General features: G+C 39.2%; 1 protein-coding gene across 3 annotated transcripts in view; it reads left to right on the top strand.

Annotated features, from left to right (window-relative positions):
- LOC106093730 (protein croquemort) overlaps nt 1-23587 on the top strand; it is a 91486-nt gene extending 67899 nt beyond the window's left edge. For 2 of the 3 annotated variants that reach the window (XM_013260863.2, XM_013260862.2), the window contains exons 2-6: nt 430-558; nt 629-931; nt 22244-23052; nt 23120-23210; nt 23279-23587. In XM_013260863.2, coding sequence (XP_013116317.2) covers nt 430-558; nt 629-931; nt 22244-23052; nt 23120-23210; nt 23279-23434 — 1488 coding nt within the window. In that variant the 3' untranslated portion in view covers nt 23435-23587. Of the gene's footprint in view, nt 1-241; nt 301-429; nt 559-628; nt 932-22243; nt 23053-23119; nt 23211-23278 lie in introns of those variants that run through there. The other variant, XM_013260864.2, reaches the window with a different exon arrangement.
- The last annotated feature ends 403 nt before the right edge of the window (nt 23588-23990 follow it).

Raw genomic sequence — 23990 nt, forward strand, 5'->3', positions numbered from 1 at the left:
AAGTTATCAGATAATTTCCCACTAATCCATTGTTATAGAATTTATTTCAAAAATTCAAAAACAAAACTCAATTGCTTACCAATGCAATGCAGTACGACAAAATAGCGCCTTAATGATGCGGGCACAAAGAAAAAGTCCACAACAAAGTGACGACAAACGATATGACTGGGGAAGTTGTTTTTTTTTTTTCTTACTTTTTTTACAATTTCTAATCGACAATTCGAATATTAGTTGACGACTAGCATTGACTTGACATTCATTTCGATTTGTTGCGGCAGTACGTCTTGTTGTTAATAGAGGGTAGAAATAAAAAAAAAAAAAAAATAGAAAAAAAAACAAATAATTTAGCCTTTAACAAATCACTTGGCTTTGCAGTATTATTGATTTTCGTTCATTTATTAATTCCAATCAAACGCTGATCGCCTTAAGATGTGTTGCCGCTGTTGCTCGCAGACACAACAGAAAATATGGGTCTTTGGCATAAGCACTATGTTCCTGATCTGTGGATTACTGGGAGTTTTGTGGTGGCCCGACTTTGTGGAGAGAGTTACTTTCAGGGTAATGAGACGAGGACCAAAAAAAATTCTATATAATTTAAAAATTTTTATTGGTTCTGTTTTTGTAACAGATGCTGCCCCTTAAGCCTGGTGGGCGTACCTATGAATTTTGGACTGTGCCACCAGTGCCTGTGTACCTGGCCATGTATTTGTACAACTGGACCAATCCCGAACAAGTTCGAGTGAAAGGTGTTAAACCAAATTTTGAACGTGTTGGCCCCTATGTCTTCCGCGAGGATAAAGTCAAAAATAACATCACTTGGTATGCTAATAACACAGTGTCATTTATGCCGCAGAGGACTTGGTACTTTGAGCCCCGCATGTCAGGTGGTACTTTGGAGGATAATGTTACATGTCCACATCTGCCAACAATTGTAAGTATTTGTATCTTAAAAAAATGCAAAATAGGAAGAAATTTTTGAACAACAAGTGGAAACAAGTGACAAAGTGCGTTAATTGATTGATTTCTGGGTTAAGAAATATTTAAAAACAAAGTGAAATTTGCGCGGAACAAACATTGGATACTCACAACCTCGGATATATAATATCGTTAAAAAATTGTTGAAAAATTCATCGTCTATCTAATGATAGCAACTATACTGAAATATGGTGAGATCTGTTCCAAACTCAGCCCAGAGGGGTCTAACGCATTTCAATGTCCGATATTTCGGAGAAAATGGCTAATAAATAGGCTTAAATGGGTTTAGCATGGTAAATCTATATGGCAGTTTTATCCAAATATGGTGAGATCTGTAACATACTACTCAGGAACAACTCAAATGAAAATTTGGCCATGATCATTTCATTAAGAAACAGGGGAAAACTTCTCACATACCAATAAATGCTGTCCAACTCAAGTTTAAGCTCAATGATAAGGGGCCTCCCATCATAGCCGAGTCAGAACGGCGTGCCGCAGTGCGATTAGTGTGGTATCACAATGGACTTAAAATTGTCTAAGTGAGTCTGTAAAGGACTGCCACTCTTACCTAACCTAACCCATGCCATGTTTAAACTGCGGCACGCCTTTCGACTCCTCTTTGGGGAGAAGTTCATACATGGCATGGGTTAGGTTAGGTAAGAGTGGCAGTCCTTTACAGACTCACTTAGACAATTTTTAGTTCATTGTGATACCACAGTAGCGACAGACCAAGGCTTCTGGCGGCAATCGAACCCACGACCTCCGCACTGGTAGTCCAAGTACGATACCAATTCGACTATTGGGGCACCCTACATGGCATAGTACCTCACAAATGTCGCCAGCGTTAGAAGGGGAACACAAACGCTGATCATTTTTATACCCTCCACCATAGGATGGGGGTATACTAATTTCGTCATTCTGTTTGTAACACCTCGAAATATGCCTCTGAGACCCCATAAAGTATATGTATTCTTCATCGTCATGTCATTTAAAGTCGATCTAACCATATCCGTCCGTCTGTCCGTCCATCCGTCCGTCGATCCGTCTGTCTGTGGAAAGCACGCTAACTTTAGAAGGAGTAAAGCTAGCCTCTTGAAATTTTTCAATAATAATTCTTATAAGCGTAGGTTGGTTGGGATTGTAAATGGGCCAAATCGGTCCAACTATATGAAAAATCCGCAATTACTTTTTGGGCAACCCAATAGCTGCAATATAAACCGATCTTGGGTTTTGACTTCTTGAGCCTCTAGAGGGCGCAATTCTTATCCGATTTGACTGAAATTTTGCAAGTAGTGTATTGGTATCACCAACAACTGTGCTAAGTATGATTCAAATCGGTCCATGTTTTAATATAGCTGCTATATAAACCGATCTTGGGTCTTGACTTCTTGAGTCTCTAGAGGGCGCAATTCTCATCCGATTTGATTGAAATTTTGCACGTAGTGTATTGGTATCACCAACAACTGTGCTAAGTATGATTCAAATCGGTTCATAATTTGGTAGAGCTGTCATAAAAACCGATCTTGGATCTTGACTTCTTGAGCCAATAGAGCGCGCAATTCTCGTCCGATTTGGCTGAAATTTTGCATGAGGTGTTTTGTTATGACTTTCAATAACTGTGCAACGTATGGCGCAAATCGGTACATAAACTGATATAGCTGCCATATAAACAGATCTTCTTGAGCCTCTAGGGGGCGCAATTCTCATCCGATTTGGTAGAAATTTCGTACAAAGGCTTCTCTCATGACTTTCAACATACGTGTCTAATATGGTCCGAATCGATCATCGATCGAGCTTGATACAGCTATTGATATTTTTTTCTGATGTTCTCGCTCGGATTCGAAACCAGGCTTTCAGCGTCATTGGTGGACATGTTAGCCTCTGCGCTACGGTGGCCTCCTGTTCTAAGCTTATATACCAGAAAAAATCAGGCTATGAACTGTGCGCCGGCAGACAGCATGCCCAAAGAAAACACGATGAAGGTGGCCAAACTAACCACCGAAACGTTCCCTAATTTTGTGTTTGATTCTTTGTCTGATCCGCTTGTATGTCTGGTGATTTCTTTTTGGTAATCAATAAAAACCTTTCCTTCTAGTGATATTCATGTTTATGATCAATCAGTCTCTAATACTCCCCTTGGGAGATTAATGCAAAACAAAAATGGTTTATATTGAGCCGGTCCGAATACCCACCACCTTAGATATATATAAACCACTTTCCGTAAAATCCGATAAAATCTACACCATTTATGGACCCATAGATAGAAATATAGCCCGACCTGGACCAAAATCGGTACGCACACCTCTCTGCACCAAGTTTCAGCAAAATCCGATAACAAATGGCAACAAATGCGCCTTTTTTAGGCCCTAAACCTAAATTAATCAGCGATCAAAATTGGAAACAGTTGGTCCTGTCAGTTAGTAAATAGGAAATTTAATTTAAAGATAGCATCTTTATTTGAAAATTTTGGTTCCTTGGTTCGTTTTCATTGCTAAAAACCTAGGAATAAGAAAAAATCTTAAAATTTGAGCCAACTTCTTTCCCAGTGTATGACAGCTGTGTACAAATATACGAGTATTCCGATTTGTACCAAACTTGGAAAGAATTACAAGGCTCCTCATACAACTCGCTTCGAAATTTGGTAATAAATGCGCCTTCTATGACTCAAAGACCTTAAATCGAGGGATAGGCATACTCCGGTCGGATATCAGAAGGGCCTTGCACAATCCATAGTGCTACATATCAGGGAAATCAGTCGTTAAATGTTTTTTTTTTTGGGGCTCAAGATCTTAAATCGGGAGATCGATGTACATAGCAGATAAATCCGAATATAGTCTGATCTTAACCATACTCGGCACGGATGTTAAGAGGCCTAATACAACTAGACCTTCCAAATTACAGCGAAATCGGTTAGTAACTACGTCTTTTATGGCTCCAAGCCAAATCGGGAGATCGGTTTATATGGGACCTATATTAGAGTATAGACCGATTTGATTTGTATTTAGCACAGTTTATGAAAGTCATAATAGAACACTATGTGCAAAATTGTAGCTAAATCGGACAAATATTGCGGCTTTCAGGCGCTCAAGTAATCAAATCGGGAGGTCGATATATAAAGGGTGATTTTTTTGAGGTTAGGATTTTCATGCATTAGTATTTGACAGATCACGTGGGATTTCAGACATGGTGTCGAAGAGAAAGATGCTCAGTATGCTTTGACATTTCATCATGAATAGACTTACTAACGAGCAACGCTTGCAAATCATTGAATTTTATTACCAAAATCAGTGTTCGGTTCGAAATGTGTTCATTCACCGTAACGTTGCGTCCAACAGCATCTTTGAAAAAATACGGTCCAATGATTCCACCAGCGTACAAACCACACCAAACAGTGCATTTTTCGGGATGCATGGGCAGTTCTTGAACGGCTTCTGGTTGCTCTTCACTCCAAATGCGGCAATTTTGCTTATTTACGTAGCCAATCAACCAGAAATGAGCCTCATCGCTGAACGGTGAATGAACACATTTCGAACCGAACACTGATTTTGGTAATAAAATTCAATGATTTGCAAGCGTTGCTCGTTAGTAAGTCTATTCATGATGAAATGTCAAAGCATACTGAGCATCTTTCTCTTTGACACCATGTCTGAAATCCCACGTGATCTGTCAAATACTAATGCATGAAAATCCTAACCTCAAAAAAATCACCCTTTATATGGCAGCTATATCAAAATATCGTCCGATCTTGACCAAAGTCGGTACGGATGTCGATTGGATAAATTTAACTCACTGTGGTAGACTAGAGAGAGATTAAGTAATAAATGCGTCTTTTATGCGCCCAATGTCTCTACGAGTTCAATATTCTTTTCTACAATCAATAAAAAAACCTTTCATTCCAGTGATGTTCATTCTCATGGTCAACAGCCTGTATCTCTCCCCTTTGGGAGATTAATAAAGGAACCGATTTTAATCAAAATCGTCACATAGAGTCAAAGTCTTAAAAGAATATATGTGTAAATTTTTTGAAAAAATTTCCTAAGAAATACCCTGACAAAAGCTCTATAAGTCAAAATCGGGCGATATATATGACAGCTATATCTAGGGTAGGTTAGGTTAGTTAAGGTTTAAGTAACAGTCTCCCATCAGACTCACTTAGACGTTTTCGTCCATTGTGATACCGCAGCAAAAGGAGAAGAGAGACGCATTCTAGTATCTACCGTTGAACCATCCACAATGTGTAATCCACCCTGCCTGGAACATCGTGTATTGTATCAAGGAGAACACTGTGTCCGTAGGTGCTGCATGACCAAAGAGCAAGCTCCCTTAATCTCACAGCAGTGTTCGCAGCAAATAGTATAGCCACAATGTCCAGAGGCATTAGATGTAGCATCAAATTCAGTGCATCATTGGGTAGTCTTTAGTGCGGTAGTGATGGTCCCTTGGATCTAGCTGGGTATTGAACAGCAGGTGGACTTTTGAAGCAACGTCCACCAGACCACATTAGCATATGTCCAGAGGCATTAGATGTAGCATCAAATTCAGTGCATCATTGGGTCGTCTTTAGTGCGGTAGTGATGGTCCCTTGGATCTAGCTGGGTATTGAACAGCAGGTGGACTTTTGAAGCATCGTCCACCAGACCACATTAGCATATGTCCAGAGGCATTAGATGTAGCATCAAATTCAGTGCATCATTGGGTCGTCTTTAGTGCAGTTGTGATGGTCCCTTGGATCTAGCTGGGTATTGAACTACAGGTGGACTTTTGAGGCAAAGTCCACCAGACCACATTAGCATATAGCATTATAAGTCTGTCAACTGCAGTATATACCCAGTGCATGACACGCGGTTTAATCCCCCAACTTTTGCCAATGGTTATCTTGCAGATGTATAAGGCAAGAGTTGCCTTATTTGTCATTTTCAAAATGTTGGATTTGAAGTTCAATTACCCGTCCAGCAAAGCAGCCCGGTATTTTGGGCTTTCGGGAAAGGGAACGTTTTCTTCTCCTTAATAGCAATACCAGGAGCTATAAGATAATTATTGACCATTGGAAGGCAATCGGAGTCTATCATGGATAGAGAAACGTACAGACGGACAGATAGATAGACATACAGGCATACAGGCAGATAGACAGACACATAGACGAACATACAGGCAGATAGACAGACGCACTCACAATCACTCATTGTCAGACATCAATGGGTCGACCACTCTTCTTCTGGGTATTACAAGCAAATGCAGAAAGTTAAAATATCCTGTACCAGAGTAGTAGTGTAGGGTATACAGATCGACATTTACCTTTGGGTCCTCAAGCACAAAACTAATTTTTGGCCTAATCAGTAAAGAATTGCGTCTTGTAGATACTAAAAAAGTAAAAATGTGTGATCGGCTTATATGGCAGCTATATCAAGTTTTGGACCGATTTGGCTCATTTCCATCAACATAAGGATCTGAGAGAAACAAATAGCAAATGGCCGCCTATGACGCTGACTCCTGGGTTCGAGAACATCAGAAAAAAATTGTCAACGGTGGTTATCCCCTCCTAATGCTGACGACATTTGTGAGGAACTATGCCATTTGAAAACTTGTATGGCAGCCATGTAAAAACTTCTCCCGAATGAAATGTCGCACTGCGGCACGCCGTTTCGACTCTGATATAAAACAGGAGGCCCCTTTTCATTGAGGTTAAACTTGAATCGGACAATTTGCCTCCGGTTTCTAAATGGAATATTAATAGGCAAATTTGGAACCAGTCGACAAAAGGTTTATAATCCCTCGGTACTCCTAGCTTAGTGGCTCATTTTTGTGGTATTTATTCAGCATGATATGAAATTTGATTGTTGACCATCATAAATACCACAAAAATTTGCTATAAAGACGGGAGCCCCAATAGTCATGTGGACCCTAGCAGCAGCAATGGCAGTGAACAAGAAAGTTTAGTCACCTTTTGAAATGTAATCTATGTGCAAGGATCTGTTGATCAGGTGATTTTTTCTTTTTTCTGTATCTTTTAAATAATCAACGCATTCCTCCTAACGTAATTCTCATGGTCATTTAGCTCGACTTCCTTTGGAAACAAAAAATAACTGAAGTGAGTTTATAAGTAGAAATTTTGTAGCATAATCCATTAGGGTTGCTAATCTACATTCAGTCTGGCTGAACTTATCGCTTATTTACTTTCTTTATTTAGTTTAGTTTTTTCTGTACTATTTAATCTTCATAATTTTGCGTCGGCATAGTTCTGCTTTGTTATATCATAAACTCAGCCTTTCGTCATAATTGAATAATTAGTTAATCACTTATTCCAATTAAAATACAAAGTGTCATAAAAATATGTTTTAAGCAATATTATGATACACAACCAGTTAGGAAAGGCAAAATATAGTACCCTAAATTACCGAGTCTAGGTACTACATGGAACCTATGTTGTAATCGGAGCTATATCTAAATCTGAACCGACTTTGATGAAATTTTGCACACGTATTAGGCAGCACAGGGGCTAGCATGTCCGCCTATGACGCTGAACGCCTGGGTTCGAATCCCGGCGAGACGCAATGTGCAAAATTTCACAAAAATCGAATGAAAATTGAGGGTTTCAGGGGCTCAAGAAGTCAAATCGGGTGATCGGTTTATATGGGAGCTATATCAGGTTATAGACCGATTTGCACCGTACTCGGCAAAGATGGTTGAAGTCATATCAGATCATTATGTACAAAATTTCAGCCAAATCGGACAAAAATTGCGGCTTCCAGGGGCTCAAGAAGTCAAATCGGGAGACCGGCTTATATAGGAGCTATATCAGGTTCTTGATCGATTTGGACCGTACTTGGCACAGTTGGTTGAAGTCATATCAGATTACTATGTGCAAAATTTCAGCCAACTCGGACAAAAATTGCGGCTTCCAGGGGCTCAAGAAGTCATATCGGGACATCGGTTTATATGGGAGCTATATCAGGTTATAGACCGATTCGGACCGTACTTGGCAGAGTTGGTTGAAGTCATATCAGATCACAATGTGCAACATTTCAGCCAAATCGGACAATAACTGCAGCTTCCAGGGGCTCAAGGAGTCAAATCGGGAGATCGGTTTATATGGGAGCTATATCAGGTTATAGAGCGATTTGGACCGTACTTGACAGAGTTGGTTGAAGTCATAACAGAAAACTATGTGCAAAATTTCAGCCAAATCGGAGAAAAATTGGGGCTTCCAGGGGCTCAAGAAGTCATATCGGGAGATCGGTTCATATGGGAGCTATATCTTAATCTGAACCGATATGGCCCATTTGCAATCCCCAATAAATTACATCAATTAGAAGTATCTGTGCAATATTTCAAGCTAGTTTTATGCGTTCGATCGCTATCGTGATTTGGACAAACGGACGGACGGACGACAGACGGTTAAGTTCGAAAGTGGGCTATATCAGACCCATATTGACCGACCTGCCGATTTAATGTTTTAGACCCATAAAACCCACATTTATTGTCCGATTTTGCAGAAAATTGGGAAGGTGAGTTATGTTAGGCGCTTCAATATCCTTCGTCAATTTGGCTCAGATCGGTCCAGGTTTAGATATAGATGCCATATAGACCGATCCTCCGAGTTATGGTCTTAGGCCCATAAAAACCACATTTATTATCCGATTGTGCTGAAATTTGGTTTTGTTAGGCCCTTCGACATCCTTCGCCAATTTGGGTCAGATCAGTCTAGATTTAGATATAGCTGCCATATAGACCGATCCTCCGATTTAGGGTCTTAGGCCCATAAAACCCACATTTATTATCCGATTTCACTGAAATTTGGGACAGTGAGTTTTGTTAGGCCCTTCGACATGCTTCGCCAATTTGGCTCAGATCGGTTTAGGTTTAGATATAGCTGCCATATAGATCGATCCTCCGATTTAGGGTCCTAGGCCCATAAAAGCCACATTTATTATCCGACTTCGCTGAAATTCGGGACAGTGAGTTACGTTGGGCCCTTCGACATCCTTCGTCAATTTGGCTCAGATCGGTCCAAGTTTGAATATAGCTGCCATATAGACCGATCCTCCGGTTTAGGATCTTAAGCCCACAAAAGCCACATTTATTATCCGATTTTGCTGAAATTTAGGACAGTGAGTTACGTTGGGCCCTTCGACATCCTTCGCCAATTTGGTTTAGATCGGTTAAGGTTTAGATATAGCTGCCATATAGACCGATCCTGGGATTTAGGGTCTTAAGCCCATAAAAGCCACATTTATTATCCGACTTCGCTGAAATTTAGGACAGTGAGTTGTGTTAGGCCCTTCGACATCTATATTTAATTTGGCCCAGATCGGTCCAGATTTGGATATAGCTGCCATATAGACCGATCCTGGGATTTTAAGCCCATAAAAGCCACATTAATTATCCGATTTTGCTGAAATTTGGGACAGTGAGTTGTGTTAGGCCCTTCGACATCCTTAGTCAATTTGGTCCAGATCGGTCCAGATTTGGATATAGCTGCCATATAGACAGTTCCTCCGATTGAGGGTCTTAGGCCCATTAAAGCCACATTAATTATCCGATGTCGCCGAAATTTAGGACAGTAAATATAGTTAAGCCCCTTGACATACTTCTGTATTATGACACAAATCGGTCCAGATTTGGATATATCTAACATATACCGATCTCTCAGTTTTAGGTTTTGGGGCCATAAAAAGTGCATTTATTATCCGATGTCGCTGCAATTTGGGACAGTGAGTTGTGTTAGGCCCTTCGACATCCTTCTTCAATTTCACTCAGATTGGTCCAGATTAAGATATAGCTGCCATATAGACCGATCTCTCAGTTTTAGGTTTTGGGCCCATAAAAGGCGCATTTATTGTCCGATATTGCCTAAATTTGGGACAGAGAGTTAACTTAAGCCCCTTAACATATTTCTGTAATTTGGTCTAGATCGATCTAGATTTGCAAGTAGCTGTAATACAGACCGATCTCTCGATTTAAAGTCTTGGCCCCATAAAAGGCGCATTTATAATCCGATTTAACTGAAATTTGATACATTGACCTATGTTAGGCTTTTCGACATCCATGTTGTATATGGTTCAGATCGTTTTACTTTCAGATATAGCTACTAAAAAGATCAATTTTTTGTTATACACTATTGAATAATGACTAGTACTTATTAGTATTTGGTCCAAATGGGAACATATTTCGTTATAACTGCTATGGGACATAAGGTATGCAATTTTCACAGGATTTTGATGAAAGGTGGTTTACATATATATCCGAGGTGGTGGGTATCCAAAGTTCGGCCCGGCCGAACTTAACGCCTTTTTACTTGTTTAGTCATTACAATACCAAGAATCAAAAACGCCAAGGGCAACTTAAGATGTTTAAATGGCCCCACCCTAATATAAATACATTATGGGTTTACAGATCGATATTTCGAGGATTAGAATATCTCATCCTATGTTAGTAAGCATATAAAGAAAGTTTCTGCGTACTGTCTTCATGATTTTAAAAGCAATATATATTTTTAGACTCCACATAGGTTGTAGCCACTTCCCCTTATCTGTTAGTTAGCTTTAACAGTAGATGCACCTCAACTGATTTGTCTAATTTAAGTTGCCCTTGTACATATGGACAAGCCATACATTTAAAACCTTACCCGGATACAACACCTAACAAGCTGTCTGATATGTTCTAATGTTTTGACAAAAAAAAGTCCAATTATATTCTTGTGTTCATATCAGACAGTCATTAGCATATTCTAAATTTAAACGTAAACTAAACTGGTTTGTACTATTTATGTCTTACCCAAATATATAATTAATTGTTTTTTCTCGATCTTAATTGGCTTTCTATTAATGGAAATAAAAGGTTCTTAAGATTTTGTTGAAAGAATCTGAATAAAAAATTCCATCTTAACACGCGTAGTTATAATTATACGGCATGCAACTAAGAACAGACGAAAGTAAACAAGTAACAAGTAAGAGCGAGCTAAGTTCGGCCGGTCCGAAACTTATTTACCCTCCACCATGTATCGCATTTGTCGAGTTCTATGCGCTGTATCTCTTCTTAGGTAAACAAAGAATATTGAATAAGAACTTCTTTACTATTGGAGCTATATAAAGTTATAGTACGATTCGGACCATAAATGAACGCTGAACGCTGAGACGCTGAACGCCTGGGTTCGAATCCTGGCTAGACCATCAGAAAAAAATTTCAGCGATGGTTTTCCCCCCCTAATGCTGGCGATATTTGTGAGATACTATGCCCTGTAAAACTTCTCTCCAAAGAGGTGTCGCACTGCGGCTCGCCGATCGGATTCGGCTATAAAAAGGAGGCCCCTAATCATTGAGTTTAAACTTGAATCGGACTGCACTCATTGATATGCGAGAAGTTTGCCCCTGTTCCTTAGTGAAATGTTCATGGGCTAAATCAGGTTACAGACCAATGTGGTCCGTACTTGTTACGATCATTGGAAGTTATAACATGTGATGGTTACCAAAGTTTCACTCCTATCGAGTAATTATTACGGCTTCTAGGAGCTGAAGAAGTCAAATCGAAGTACATTTTTATATGGGAGCTTTATCAAAATCTGAACCTATACGGCCCATTTGTAATCCCCAACAACCTACATCAATAAGAAGTATCTGTGCAAATTCTAGCGGTTAACTTTAACCTTTCGAGGTGTTACAAAACGAATGACTAGATGGTGAGTATAAAAGTCAATGGGTGTCGCAGTCTTCTTATGAATATATATAAAATGAGTTATGATGCGGTAAAAAAAACTTGTAGAACCACTTGTATGTATAATTAAAAATGGTTTGTTTACACAGAAATCAACATTGTTAGATCGTATTAAAATTGTATGACTTTTATGACAACACGTGCTTTAAATGACCATAGTTAACATTTTTATATACAACAGCATAGAACGGTGGGGTATACTAGACTAGTCATTCCATTTTGTAACACCCGGAAATAGTGATCTAAGACCCCATAAAGTAGACATATATATATATATATATATTCTTGATAGTCTTGACATTTCATATAGCGATGTCCGTCCGTTCGTCCGTCTAATTAAACGTAGTCGTATGAAATTTTGCACAGATATTTTTGAATTTATGTAGATTAATGGGGTATTGCAAATGGGCCACATCGTTTCAGATTTGAATATGGCTCCCATATAAAGTGGTCCTTTGACTTGACTTCTTGAGCCTCTACAAGCCGCAGTTGCTAACCTATAGGGCTGACATTTTGCACGTAGTCTTCTGTTACGACTTCCAACAATCATGCCATATAATGTATAACCTGATAACCGATCTATAACCTGATGATACTCCCCTATATTTACAAATATTGCCCATGAACATTCCTCTAAGGAACAGCGGCAAACTTCTCACATATCAATGAGTGCATTCCGATTCAATTTTAAGCTCAATGATAAGGGGCCTCCTTTTTATAGCCGAGTCCGATCGGCGTGCCGCAGTGCTACAACTCTTTGGAGAGAAGTTTTACATGGCATAGTACCTCACAAATGTTGCCAGCATTAGGAGGGACAAACCACCGTTGAAAATTTTTTCTAATGGTCTCGCCAGGATTCGAACCCAGGCGTTCAGCGTCATAGGCGGACATGCTAACCTCTGCACTACAGTGGCCTTCCTTATATGGGAGTACCTAATTAAAAACTGGAGCCCCTGGAAGCCGCAATTTTTGTCCGATTTGGCTAAAATTTTGTAAGTAGTATTCTGTTACAACTTTCAACAACTGTGCCACGTATGGTCTATCGGTCTATAACCTGATGTAGCTTCCATATTAACCAATTTCTCGATTATCCTTGAGCGACTCCTAGACACTTTAATTATTCATTACATCACTACTGTGGTACAGGGTATTATAACTTAGTGCATTTGTTTGTAACACCCAAAAGGAAGAGAGATAGACCCATTGATAAGTATACCGATCGACTCAGAATCACTCTCTGATTCGATTTAGCTATGCCCGTCTCTCTGTATGTCTGTCCGCCTGTCTCTCCATCTGTCTGCCCATGTTAATTTGTGTACAAGCTACAGGTCGCAGTTTTCACCCGATCGTCTTCGAATTTGGTACAGGCATGTTTTTTGGTCTAGAGGCGAAGTCTATTGAAATTGAAAAAAATCGGTGCAGGTTTGGATGTAGCTCCCATATATATGTTCGTCCGATTTTCAGCAATAATGCAATAAAATGGTCATTTGTTAACCGATTCTCTCGAAATTTGGCAGGAAGGATATTTTTATGACTCTCGACAGTAGTGGCGAATATCATGGAAATCGTTTCAGATTTAAATGTAGCTCCCATATATATGTTCGTCCGATTTGCAGTAATAATGCAATAAAATGGTCATTTCTTAGACGATTCTCTCGAAATTTGGCAGGAAGTATTTTCCTATGACTCTCAAAACTACTGGTGAATTTCATTGAAATCGGTTCAGATTTGGATATAGCTCCCATATATATGTTCGTCCGATTTGCAGTAATAATGCAAGAAAATGGTCATTTCTTAACCGATTCTCTTGAAATTTGGCAGGAAGTATTTTCCTATGACTCTCAAAACTACAGGTGAGTTTCATTGAAATCGGTTCAGATTTAGATATATATCGCCCGATTTTCACTCCTAGAGTCAGTGCAAGTGCCTTAATTGACCAATATTCCCAATATTTTGTACAACACTTTCCGCGACGATTTCGACGAAGTCTATAAAGTTTTCTCGAAATCGGTTCAGATTTAGACATAGCTCTCATATATATATTCTCTTCCGATTTCCAGTAATATTGCAATCGTATGGTTATTTGTTAATCGATTCTTTCGAAATATGGCAGAAAGGGTTTTCTCTTGCTTCTCGACATTATAGATGAATTTCATAGAAATCGGTTCAGATTTAGACTAGCTCTCATATATATATTCTCGGCCGATTTCCAGTAATATTGCAATCGTATGGTTATTTGTTAATCGATTCTTTCGAAATATGGCAGAAAGGATTTTCTCTTGCTTCTCCACATTATAAATGAATTTCGTAGAAATCGGTTCATATTTCGATATAGCTGTCATATACGTATATCGCCCGATTTTCACTTCTAGAGCCACTGCAAGAACAGATTTTGACCAATTTTGCCATAATTTTGCACAACACTTTTCTCAACGAGTACCACATTATCAAATTTTGGGTAATTTGCAATAATGTTGTCATTTGTGAACCGTAGTTTTTACAGTCTGAACATATTTGCTTGAAATGTGATACGGATTGTTTAATAACGCATCTGACAACATCTGCCGAGGTCCATTAAAATTGGTTGAGAATTAGATATAGCTCCCACTTTGTACCTAAAAAGTCTATTTGTAGGGTATTATAAAGTCTGCACCGCCCGACTTTTGTCCTGCCTTTGTGTTTTTTATTTCGATGTGTTGCAAACGGAATGACAAAATGAATATACCCCCATCCTTCGGTGGTGGGTATAAAAATAAAAAATTAAGGGGAGGAGGAAAGGGAAGGGTCGAAAAGCAAAGCAATAAAAGGTCTTTGGTAGGAGAACACACACCTCTAATTGAGACAGGAGGACCATCGGATCTTTACAATTGTGCTATGCCAAGTGGTAGCTTTGAAATATGATTTTGAATCGGTAGTATATAACGACTATAGCAATTTGTGAAGAAATGAATGAATCTGATATCCACTTTCGGGGCAAAAGGTTTGCCTACTCCAAAACACCACCAAATCCGGGAGAATGAAGTAGATCTAACATCCAAACTTTAATGGGCGGACCTTCCCCTTACCCTGTTTTCAAAAAGCAAGATCTCGGATATGGGTGGGGGCTTTAAGCAAAATGTTGTTTGTTTATAATAACTCAAAAACAGAAATTTTGGTATACTTATTTAAGATGTCTAGGGCGACCGCCCTTGGAGGTGGGGCGACCGCCCTTGGAGGCCCGCCAAATGGAACTTGAACTAATAATGACAATATGGGACTCAAATGAAAGTTATTTTAGGCTAGAGCACAAATCTGATACATGGCGGTCCATCTAACACCCAAAAACACCTCCATACCGGACACATTTACCGACAGGAGTAAAGCACCAATTTGAAATTCACATTGGGGCGTAATATCTGAAGCCCATACCAGCACCAACAAATAGGACTTTTTTCTTGACCATGCAAGTATAGGGCTAAGATAAAATAAGAGAGTGAAAGAAGGTGGTGCAGCAGAGCGGGCCCTGTCCAGCTAGTTATATATATACTTATTGATGGTTGTGAAAATTTAGCCATGTCTGTCGGTCTGTCCGTCTATCTGTTTAAATCACGCGGCAATCTTTAAAACCAATAAGGAAAGGCAAAAGTTGGTCGGAGACGACTATGCACTCATAGAAAAAAGTTTGCTGAAAACAGCAAACACTGTCTGCTGAATATTAGTAATTAATTTTGCTGCTATCCTAGCGGTAGTTCTGCTATTACAGCAGTAGTTCTGCAATTTCAGATCAGCAGGCCTACTGCTGAAAATGACTGCTTATTTATGAAGGGGATATAAGAAGAAACTCGTAAGAGCGTGCTAAGTTCGGCCGGGCCGAATCTTATATACCCTCCACCATTGATCACATTTGTCGAATTCTATGCGCGGTATCTCTTTTTAGACAAACATAGAATATTGTTATGCCATTGGAGCTATATCAAGTTATAGTCCGATTCGAACCATAAATGAATGCTGAACATTGTAGAAGTCATTGTGAAATATTTCAGTTCATTCGGAAAAGAATTGCGCCTTGTAGGGATACAAGAAGCAAAATCGGGAGATAGGTTTATATGGGAGCTGTATCAAACTATTGATCGATTTTGACCATATTAGACACGTATGTTGAAGGTCATGCGAGAAGCCGTTGTACAAAATTTCAGCCAAATCGGATGGGAATTGCGCCCTCTAGAGGCTCAAGAAGTCAAGACCCAAGATCGGTTTATATGGCAGCTATATCAAAATATGAACCGATGAAAACCATAATTAGCGTAGTTATTGGAAGTGCTATCAAAACGCTACGTGCAAAATTTCAGTTAAATCAGACGAGAATTGCGCCCTCTAGAGGCTGAAGAAGTCAAGACCCAAGATCGGTTTATATGGCAGCTATATCAAAACATGGACCGATATGGCCCATTTACAATACCAACCGACCTACACTAATAGAAAGTATTTGTGCAAAATTTCAAGCGGCTAGCTTTACTCCTTCGAAAGTTAGCGTGCTTTCGACAGACAGACGGATGGTCGGACGGACATGACTAGATCGACTTAAAATGACATGACGATCAAGAATATACATTTTTTACTTAAAAGATCAAATTTTGTTTGCTAATACAGCAGCCATTTGTTTGCTGAAACAGCAGTAATGTCTGCTTTCCCATTTTCAGCAGACATAAACTGCTGTTTCAGCAAACATTTTTGCTGTTTTGAATTACAAATTTGGTTGAGTGTTGCTTGATTTGCCAAAAAAAAAAAAATCATATCGTTCGAGGGCGATTGTTGGATTTGACAAAAATACGGGGCAGCAGAGTGCAACCACCTGCAATTTAATAATCTTATCTTTGCAAATGTATTATTAATAACCGGCAAGTACATTCACTTGCAATCGTAGAGAAGTTTATTTCAATGCTCTTTGCAAATCCCATTAATGCAATTAGTTACAAGTTTTAAATCTATAGCTAAAAAGAAAACAGGCAGCATTTAAGTAGCAGTCATGTCATTCAAAAGATAAGAGTTTTCTTTTAACGGGGGTATCGCATTTACTGTTTTATACTCCTCACCATGGTATGAAAATGTATAGAATTATTTCATATATTCCATTTCTTACCACACAACGCATTTATATTCTTGATCATAATAAAATCCTGAACGATTAACCAATGTCAGTGTGTCCGCATGTAAAGTGTAATCAAACAATTGATTTAAAATAAAGGGTGATTTTTTAACTATTATCTTTTTGGCAAAACTGTTTTAAACAGCTCACGCACGTTCGTGGTTTGTTTCCATGTCAAACATCTTCAGTTTGGTCTATAATTTGACCAAGAATCGTCTTACTAACGAACAATGCTTGGAAATTACCGAATTTTATTATCAAAGTGCGTACTACGTTAAGAAAGTTCATCGCGCGTTTCCTCTTCAGCGACGAAGCTCATTTATGGCTCAATGAGTATGTAAATTATCAGAATTGTCGATTTTGAGTGAAGATCAGCCAGAACCATTGCAAGAGCTACAAAAGCATCCAGAAAAAGTTACAGTTTGGTGCGGTTTATGGGCTGGTGGTATCATTGGACCGTACTTCTTTAAAGATGATGCGAAACGTAACATAACTGTGAATGGTGAGCTCTATTGTGAGATGATATCCAACTCTATTTTTGTCCAAAATGCAAGAGCTTGTCTTGCATGACATGTGGTTTCAACAAGACGGTGTCACATGCCACACAGCACGCATAACAATGGACTTATTGAGAGGCGAGTTCGGAGAACATTTTATTTCACGTTCGGGACCGGTCAATTGGCCGCCTAAATAGTGCGATTGAACGCCTTGAGACTATTTTTTGTGAGGCTATGTTAAAGCTCATGTCTATGCAGACAAGCCCGCTTCAATTGACGCATTGGAAGACAACATTGAAGCATTTATTCGTGAGATACCGGCCGAAATGTTGGAAAGAGTATGCCGAATTTAGACTAAGCGGTTACGATGAACATTTTCAAGAAATAATCTTCAAACATTAAATTATGTGGACAGTACTATCGATTCAAATATAGATTTCATGCGTGTTTTGAATTTTATGTGTGTTTTTTTTTTAAATAGCTTTCCTATAGCTCTCTTTGTATGGTGCTGAAACTTCACCCATAGGTTAAAAAATTCAAAATAAAACGCCACGTACAAAATTGCAGCCGAATCAGATTAGAGTTGCGCCCTCTATAGGCTCGAGACGTCAAATCGGGACATCAGTTTATTTCGGAGCTATATCAGGTGGCTACGGGGCCACCGTAGCGTAGAGGTTAGCATGTCCGTCTATTACGCTGAACGCCTGAGTTCGAATCCTGGCGAGACCATCAGAAAAAATTTTCAACGGTGGTTTTCCCCTCCTAATGCTGTCAACATTTGTGAGGTACTATAACATGTAAAACTTCTCTCCACAGAGGTGTCGCACTGCGGCACGCCGTTCGGCCTCGGCTATAAAAAGGAGGCCTATTATCATTGAGCTTGAATCGGACTACACTTATTGATATGTGAGAAGTTTGCCCCTGTTACTCAGTGCAATGCTCATGGGCAAAATTTGCAAAAAAAAATTGCAATTTGGAACATTGACTTTCATTGGACCCCTCGACACCAGATTGGAAAATATTTTAATGTAATAATTTCCCATCAACATTCGACTAAGAAACAGGGGATACTTCTCTCATATCAATGAGTGCAGTCCGATTAAAGTTAAATTCAGTGATAAGGGGTTTTTATGCCCAGTCCGCATCTCAGGATATCTCACAATTGTAGCCAGCATTTGTAAGGGGATAACCTCAGATAATAATTTGTCTGATGTTCACGCCTGGATTTGAACCTAAGCTTTTGGCGTCATAGGCGGACATACGAATCTCTGCGCCACGGTGGCCTCAAACATTTAAATGTAGTTCTCATAAAGACCAATATTTCGTTCGAAGTTCTAGAGCCCCTGGTAAGTTAGCAACAAATTTAGATAATAGGCTTCGACGACATTCATATTGGGTTTCCCAAAAAGTAATTGCGAATTTTTTAAAAGAAAGTAAATGCATTTTTAATAAAACTTAGAATGAACTTTAATCAAATATACTTTTTTTACACTTTTTTCTAAAGCAAGCTAAAAGTAACAGCTGATAACTGACAGAAGAAAGAATGCAATTACAGAGTCACAAGCCGATGAAAAAATTTGTCAACACCGACTATATGAAAAATCCGCAATAACTTTTTGGGCAACCCAATATTTGAATATCTGATTCTTATTCCTCCCCTACATACCTTTTATTGGAAACCTTTAGCATGTTCGGTCAACATGGTTACTGTGGGAGTTTGGGCAATAAAAATTTGCTATTTACTAGAAAATTCCCTACAATCGAGTTTCACATAACCATCAACTTTCTATATGTGGTTTAGGAAATTAGAAGAGGTTGTGATGGTATCTTAAATTTAATCTAGATCTTCAATTAAGATATCAGACCCTTACTCTAGTATCAAATATATTTCATAATAGGCTTATGTTTAAAGAATTCCGCTTGCGAAACTCTAGGATTCTCGAAATAGAAGTTTTATTGGGTAAAAAAAAAAACTGTTTACGAAAGTGCACTCACCTCTAATGAAACTGTCTTATCATTGCGAATGCTTATCATTAGACGTCGCAAACTATTTGATTATTTGCGTGTAGGTGTTTCCAATTTTTTTGCAAATTTATTTAAGGCAATTGACTTAACGATAGATTTTTATGGTCATTAATAACCAACGGAGGCATTATGCTTTATGGCTATCAAAAGATAAAAACTTTTAAAAGATAACCAAAGAGAAACAAATGAAGGAAGGGCAAATGATGGACAGAGCTTGCATTATATTACCCCTACATCACTCGAACTTTGGATACCTACTGCCATTGATATATTTTTTTTTGTCATAGAATTTATTATAACTCCTCTATATCCATATTGGGTTGATCTGGATATATTTGGTTATTTGGCCTTATACAAGGCTTCTTAGTAGCTAAACCAAGTAACAGATTCCAATTTCAAAGAAATCTTGTAATAAAAGAGTCTTTTATGAGCGTAAGACCCAAAAATGGCAGATCAAACTCGACGGCTGCTATATCCAAATAAGGTCTAATGTAGAGCACAATCGGTTCGGATATCGGTTGGTTAAGCACAATTGACTGTGCCAAATTTCAGCTAAATCGGGTACTAAATAGAGTTTGTATATGCTTAAGCTATGGCAGCTATGGCTGTCTATATGGCAGCGGCCACCGTGGCGCAGAGGTAGGCACGTCCGCCTATGACGCCGAACGTCTGAGTTCAAATCCCGGTGTGAACACCAAAAAATTTTTCAGCGGTGTTTATCCCCTTACTAATGCTGGCTACATTTGTGAGGTATGCGGCCATGTTGAAACTTCCCTACCAAGTGGTTTCGATATGCGGCACTGCTTAGAACTCGGCTATAAAAAGGAGGCCCATTATCATTGAGCTTAAACTTGAATCGGACTGCACTCATTGATATGTGAGATGTTTGTTCATGTTCCTTAGTGGAATTGTCATTGGCAACATTTGCAATTTTTGGTTATCCCCTTACTAATGCTGGCTACATTTGTGAGGTATGCTGCCATGTTAAAACTTCTCTACCAAGTGGTGTCGCTATGCGGCACGCCGATCGGGCTCGGCATAAAAAAGGAGGCCCTTTATCTTTGAGCTTGAACTTTAATCTCTAATCTTTAATCATTGATATGAGAGAAGTATCCCCTGTTCCTTAGTGGAATATTCTAGGGTAATTTTGTACTCTTAATGGGGTCTTAGACGTATATTTAAGGTCTTACAAAAGAATGACGGAATAAGTATAGCCTTATCCGATGGTGGAGGGTATATAGTTCGATTTAAACTATACTGGTTTCGAATATCGAGGATTCTTACACAACTTGCCGTTCTAGATTTCAGAAAAAGCTGGCAGTAAATGCGCCTTCTAGAGGTTCAAGACCTTAAATCGGAATATCGCCAAATATGTCAGCTATACATCCAATTACCGTATGATCTAGACCAATCCCAGTACGTATGTCCAAAACACCACACTGCGCTAAATATCAGCAAAAATAATTTTTGACCATATAACCTTAAATCGGCAGATCGGTCTATATGTAAGTTTGGTCCGAATCTTATATACCCTCCACCATGGATCGCATTTATAAAGTTCTTTGCCCGATATCTCTTTATAGGCAAACAGCGGCTAGCGGTTCAATAAATCAAGATCCGAGATCGGTTTGTATAGGAGCTATATCAGGTTATGAACTGATTTTGGCCATAATTGACACAGTTTTTGGAAATCAAGGCAAAACATTTCATGGAATAATTTCGCCCTCTAGCGGCTCATAGAGTCAATATTCAGGATCGGTTTATATGGGAGCTATATCAGGTTATGAACCGATTTTGACCATAATCATCACAGTTGTTTGAAGTCACCTCATACGAAAATTTATAAAAATCAAATAAGAATTGCGCCCTCAACATTCAAATACCTTTCATTTGATATCCATATTGTCCCGATATGTCCTGCTAGGGTGTGGGGAGGCACCTCCGACACCAAGAAATAAGTTTTTTATGCCAGATTTGTACTCTACTTTTAAATACCTTTCATTTGATACCCATATTGCCCAAAGAGGTAAAAGTGTCCTTTTGGGGGGTTTATGGGGGTAGGGGACCCCTCGAACACTTTGGATGAAATTTGTAAACCAAATTCGTACTATACTCTTAAATACCTTTCGTTTGATATCCATATTGTTCCAATAGGTAAACATGTCCGCTCAGGCGGGTTTTGGGATGGGGCGTCCCCCCATGTTATTTGACCCCAAAATGTTATACCAATTTCCAGTTTTTGGGTACCATAAGGGGGTGTAGAAAATTTCGCTTTAATTGGTGCACTTATCTCCCAAATCTGGCGTTTTTGAAAAAAGTAGTAAGGGGAGGATCCGCCCCCCATCGGATATCAAAAAATGTAGTACCCTATTTTCACCGGGGACTCAAACTCTACCATCTGTGACAATTTTATGAAAATCGCTTCAGCCGTTTTTGAGCCTATACCGAACAGACAAACAAAGCGCATCAATTGCATTTTTATATAATAGATAAGCATTGAAGGCCACCGTAGCATGCCCGCCTGTGATGTTGAGCACCTGGGTTCGAGTCCTGGCAGGAACATCATAAAAATTTTCAGCGGTGGTTTTCCCCTCCTGCTGGCTGGCGACATTTGTGAGGTACTTTGCCAAGTAACAACTTCTCCCCAAAGAGGTATCGCTCTGCGGCACGCCGTTCGGACTGGCCAAAAAAGGAGGTCCCTTACCATTGAGCTTAACATTGAATCGCACAGCACTCATTATTGATATGTGAGAAGTTTGCCCCTGTTCCTTAGTGGAATGTTCATGGACAAAATTTGCATTTTGCTTAAGCTTTCAGTTTTATTTTATTGCTTTAATTTTTAATGCCCTATTGGCTAACATTTTGTTGCGAATACTTGAAGTGTCACTTTTCTCTTATTTTCCTTTTTCAGGCTGCCTCACATATGGCTCGCGATTTTCCCAAATTAATAAAAATATTTTTCAATATGGCTCTCAACTCGAATGGCGGTAGCCTCTATCAAACTCACACTGCCAACGAATGGATATTCCAAGGATTTTATGATGAATTTTTAGACTATGCCATGAAGCTGAATAACTCGATGACGGGCAACATCAAAGACAATCACTTTGCCTGGCTGCTGAATCGCAATGGTTCGAAAGATTTTGAGGGTTTATTTACCATCAATACAGGAGTGGAGGATCTCAGGGAAATGGGCGAATTGAAGTTTTGGAATGGCAAAAATCATACCGGTTTCTTTGAGGGTGAATGTGGTCGTTTAAATGGCAGCACTGCGGATTTGTTTGTGCCCAATCGTGGACCTGAGGAATGGATTACGATTTATATGAAAGACACATGCCGCATTATCAATTTGGAGCCTTCAGGCACTGAGGTCATCGAAGGTATTGAAGCCATACGATATGAAACCAAACCAGATACCTATGACAGCGGTGAATTAAATCCGGATATGAAGTGTTATTGTCCTCCAGAGCTGCAACCGAACAATTGCCCCAAACATGGTGTTACAGATATACGCACTTGTTCGGAAGGTGCTCCCATGTTTATGTCGCATCCAGGATTTCTATATGCAGATCCCATGTATGCCAATACCACCACAGGCACTAAGGCAGATCCGGCGAAAGATGTCTTCTATATAACCATGGAGCCAAAATTGGGGGTACCATTGGATGTGAATGCAGCAATACAGATTAGTTTATTCATAGAGGCAGACAGGGATATAACGTGAGTTTTGATGTCAGCACAAAAAAAAAACGGTTATACGATTTTAATTCCTTTATTATTTTTTTAGGCTACTCAAGGGCTTACCATCCTTTTATGCTCCCTTATTCACCATTAACAGTATTGCCAAAATAACTCCAGAAATTGCCAGTCAAGTTAGGGTAAGCTTCCATTACCATTGAAGAGTTTTTCCCCTCTAATGAACATTCTTGCTTCCCTCTCATTTCAGTTGGCTTTGAATCTCCCCAGTATTGGTTTCTATGTTGGTATAGGTTTATTGTCCTGTGGTTGCCTTGTGTTAGCCGCTGGTTTTTATGTCTGCCTCACCAAAAAATGGTATGAGCCCATAGAAGATGAACGCACCATAATTCCAGACAAACAGTGATTGAAATGTTCAAATTCCAAATCGATCTCTGCGTACGGAAGATTATTTTAACGGATGCATTTGAAATGAATGCCTTCAAGTGTTGATTTTTGTAGTGTATTTTTAAGACAAATTTTTATACAAATTTAAAATAAATGTTATTAATAAGATCGAGTGAACAAGTAAAAGCGTGCTAAGTTCGGCAGGGCCGAATCTTATATACCCTCCACCATACATCGCATTTGTCGAGTTCTTATCATAAAAAAAACTTCATGCAAAATTTCAGCCAAGTCGGATAAGAATTGCGCCCTCTAGTGGCTTAAAAAGTCAAGATTCAAGATCGGTTTATATGGCAGCTATATCAGGTTATGGGCCGATTTACACCGTACTTGGCATAATTGTGGGACGTCATAACGAATCACCGCATGCAAACTTTCAGTCAAATCGCATGGGAATTGCGCCCTCTAGAGGCTCAAGAAGTCAAAACCCCAGATCGGTTTATATGGCAGCTAACAGGTTATAGACTGATTTCAACCAAATTTGGCACAGTTGTTGGACGTCATAACGAATCACCGCG

This window comes from Stomoxys calcitrans, chromosome 3 (genome assembly GCF_963082655.1).
Source record: "Stomoxys calcitrans chromosome 3, idStoCalc2.1, whole genome shotgun sequence".
Classification (NCBI taxonomy): domain Eukaryota; kingdom Metazoa; phylum Arthropoda; class Insecta; order Diptera; family Muscidae; genus Stomoxys; species Stomoxys calcitrans.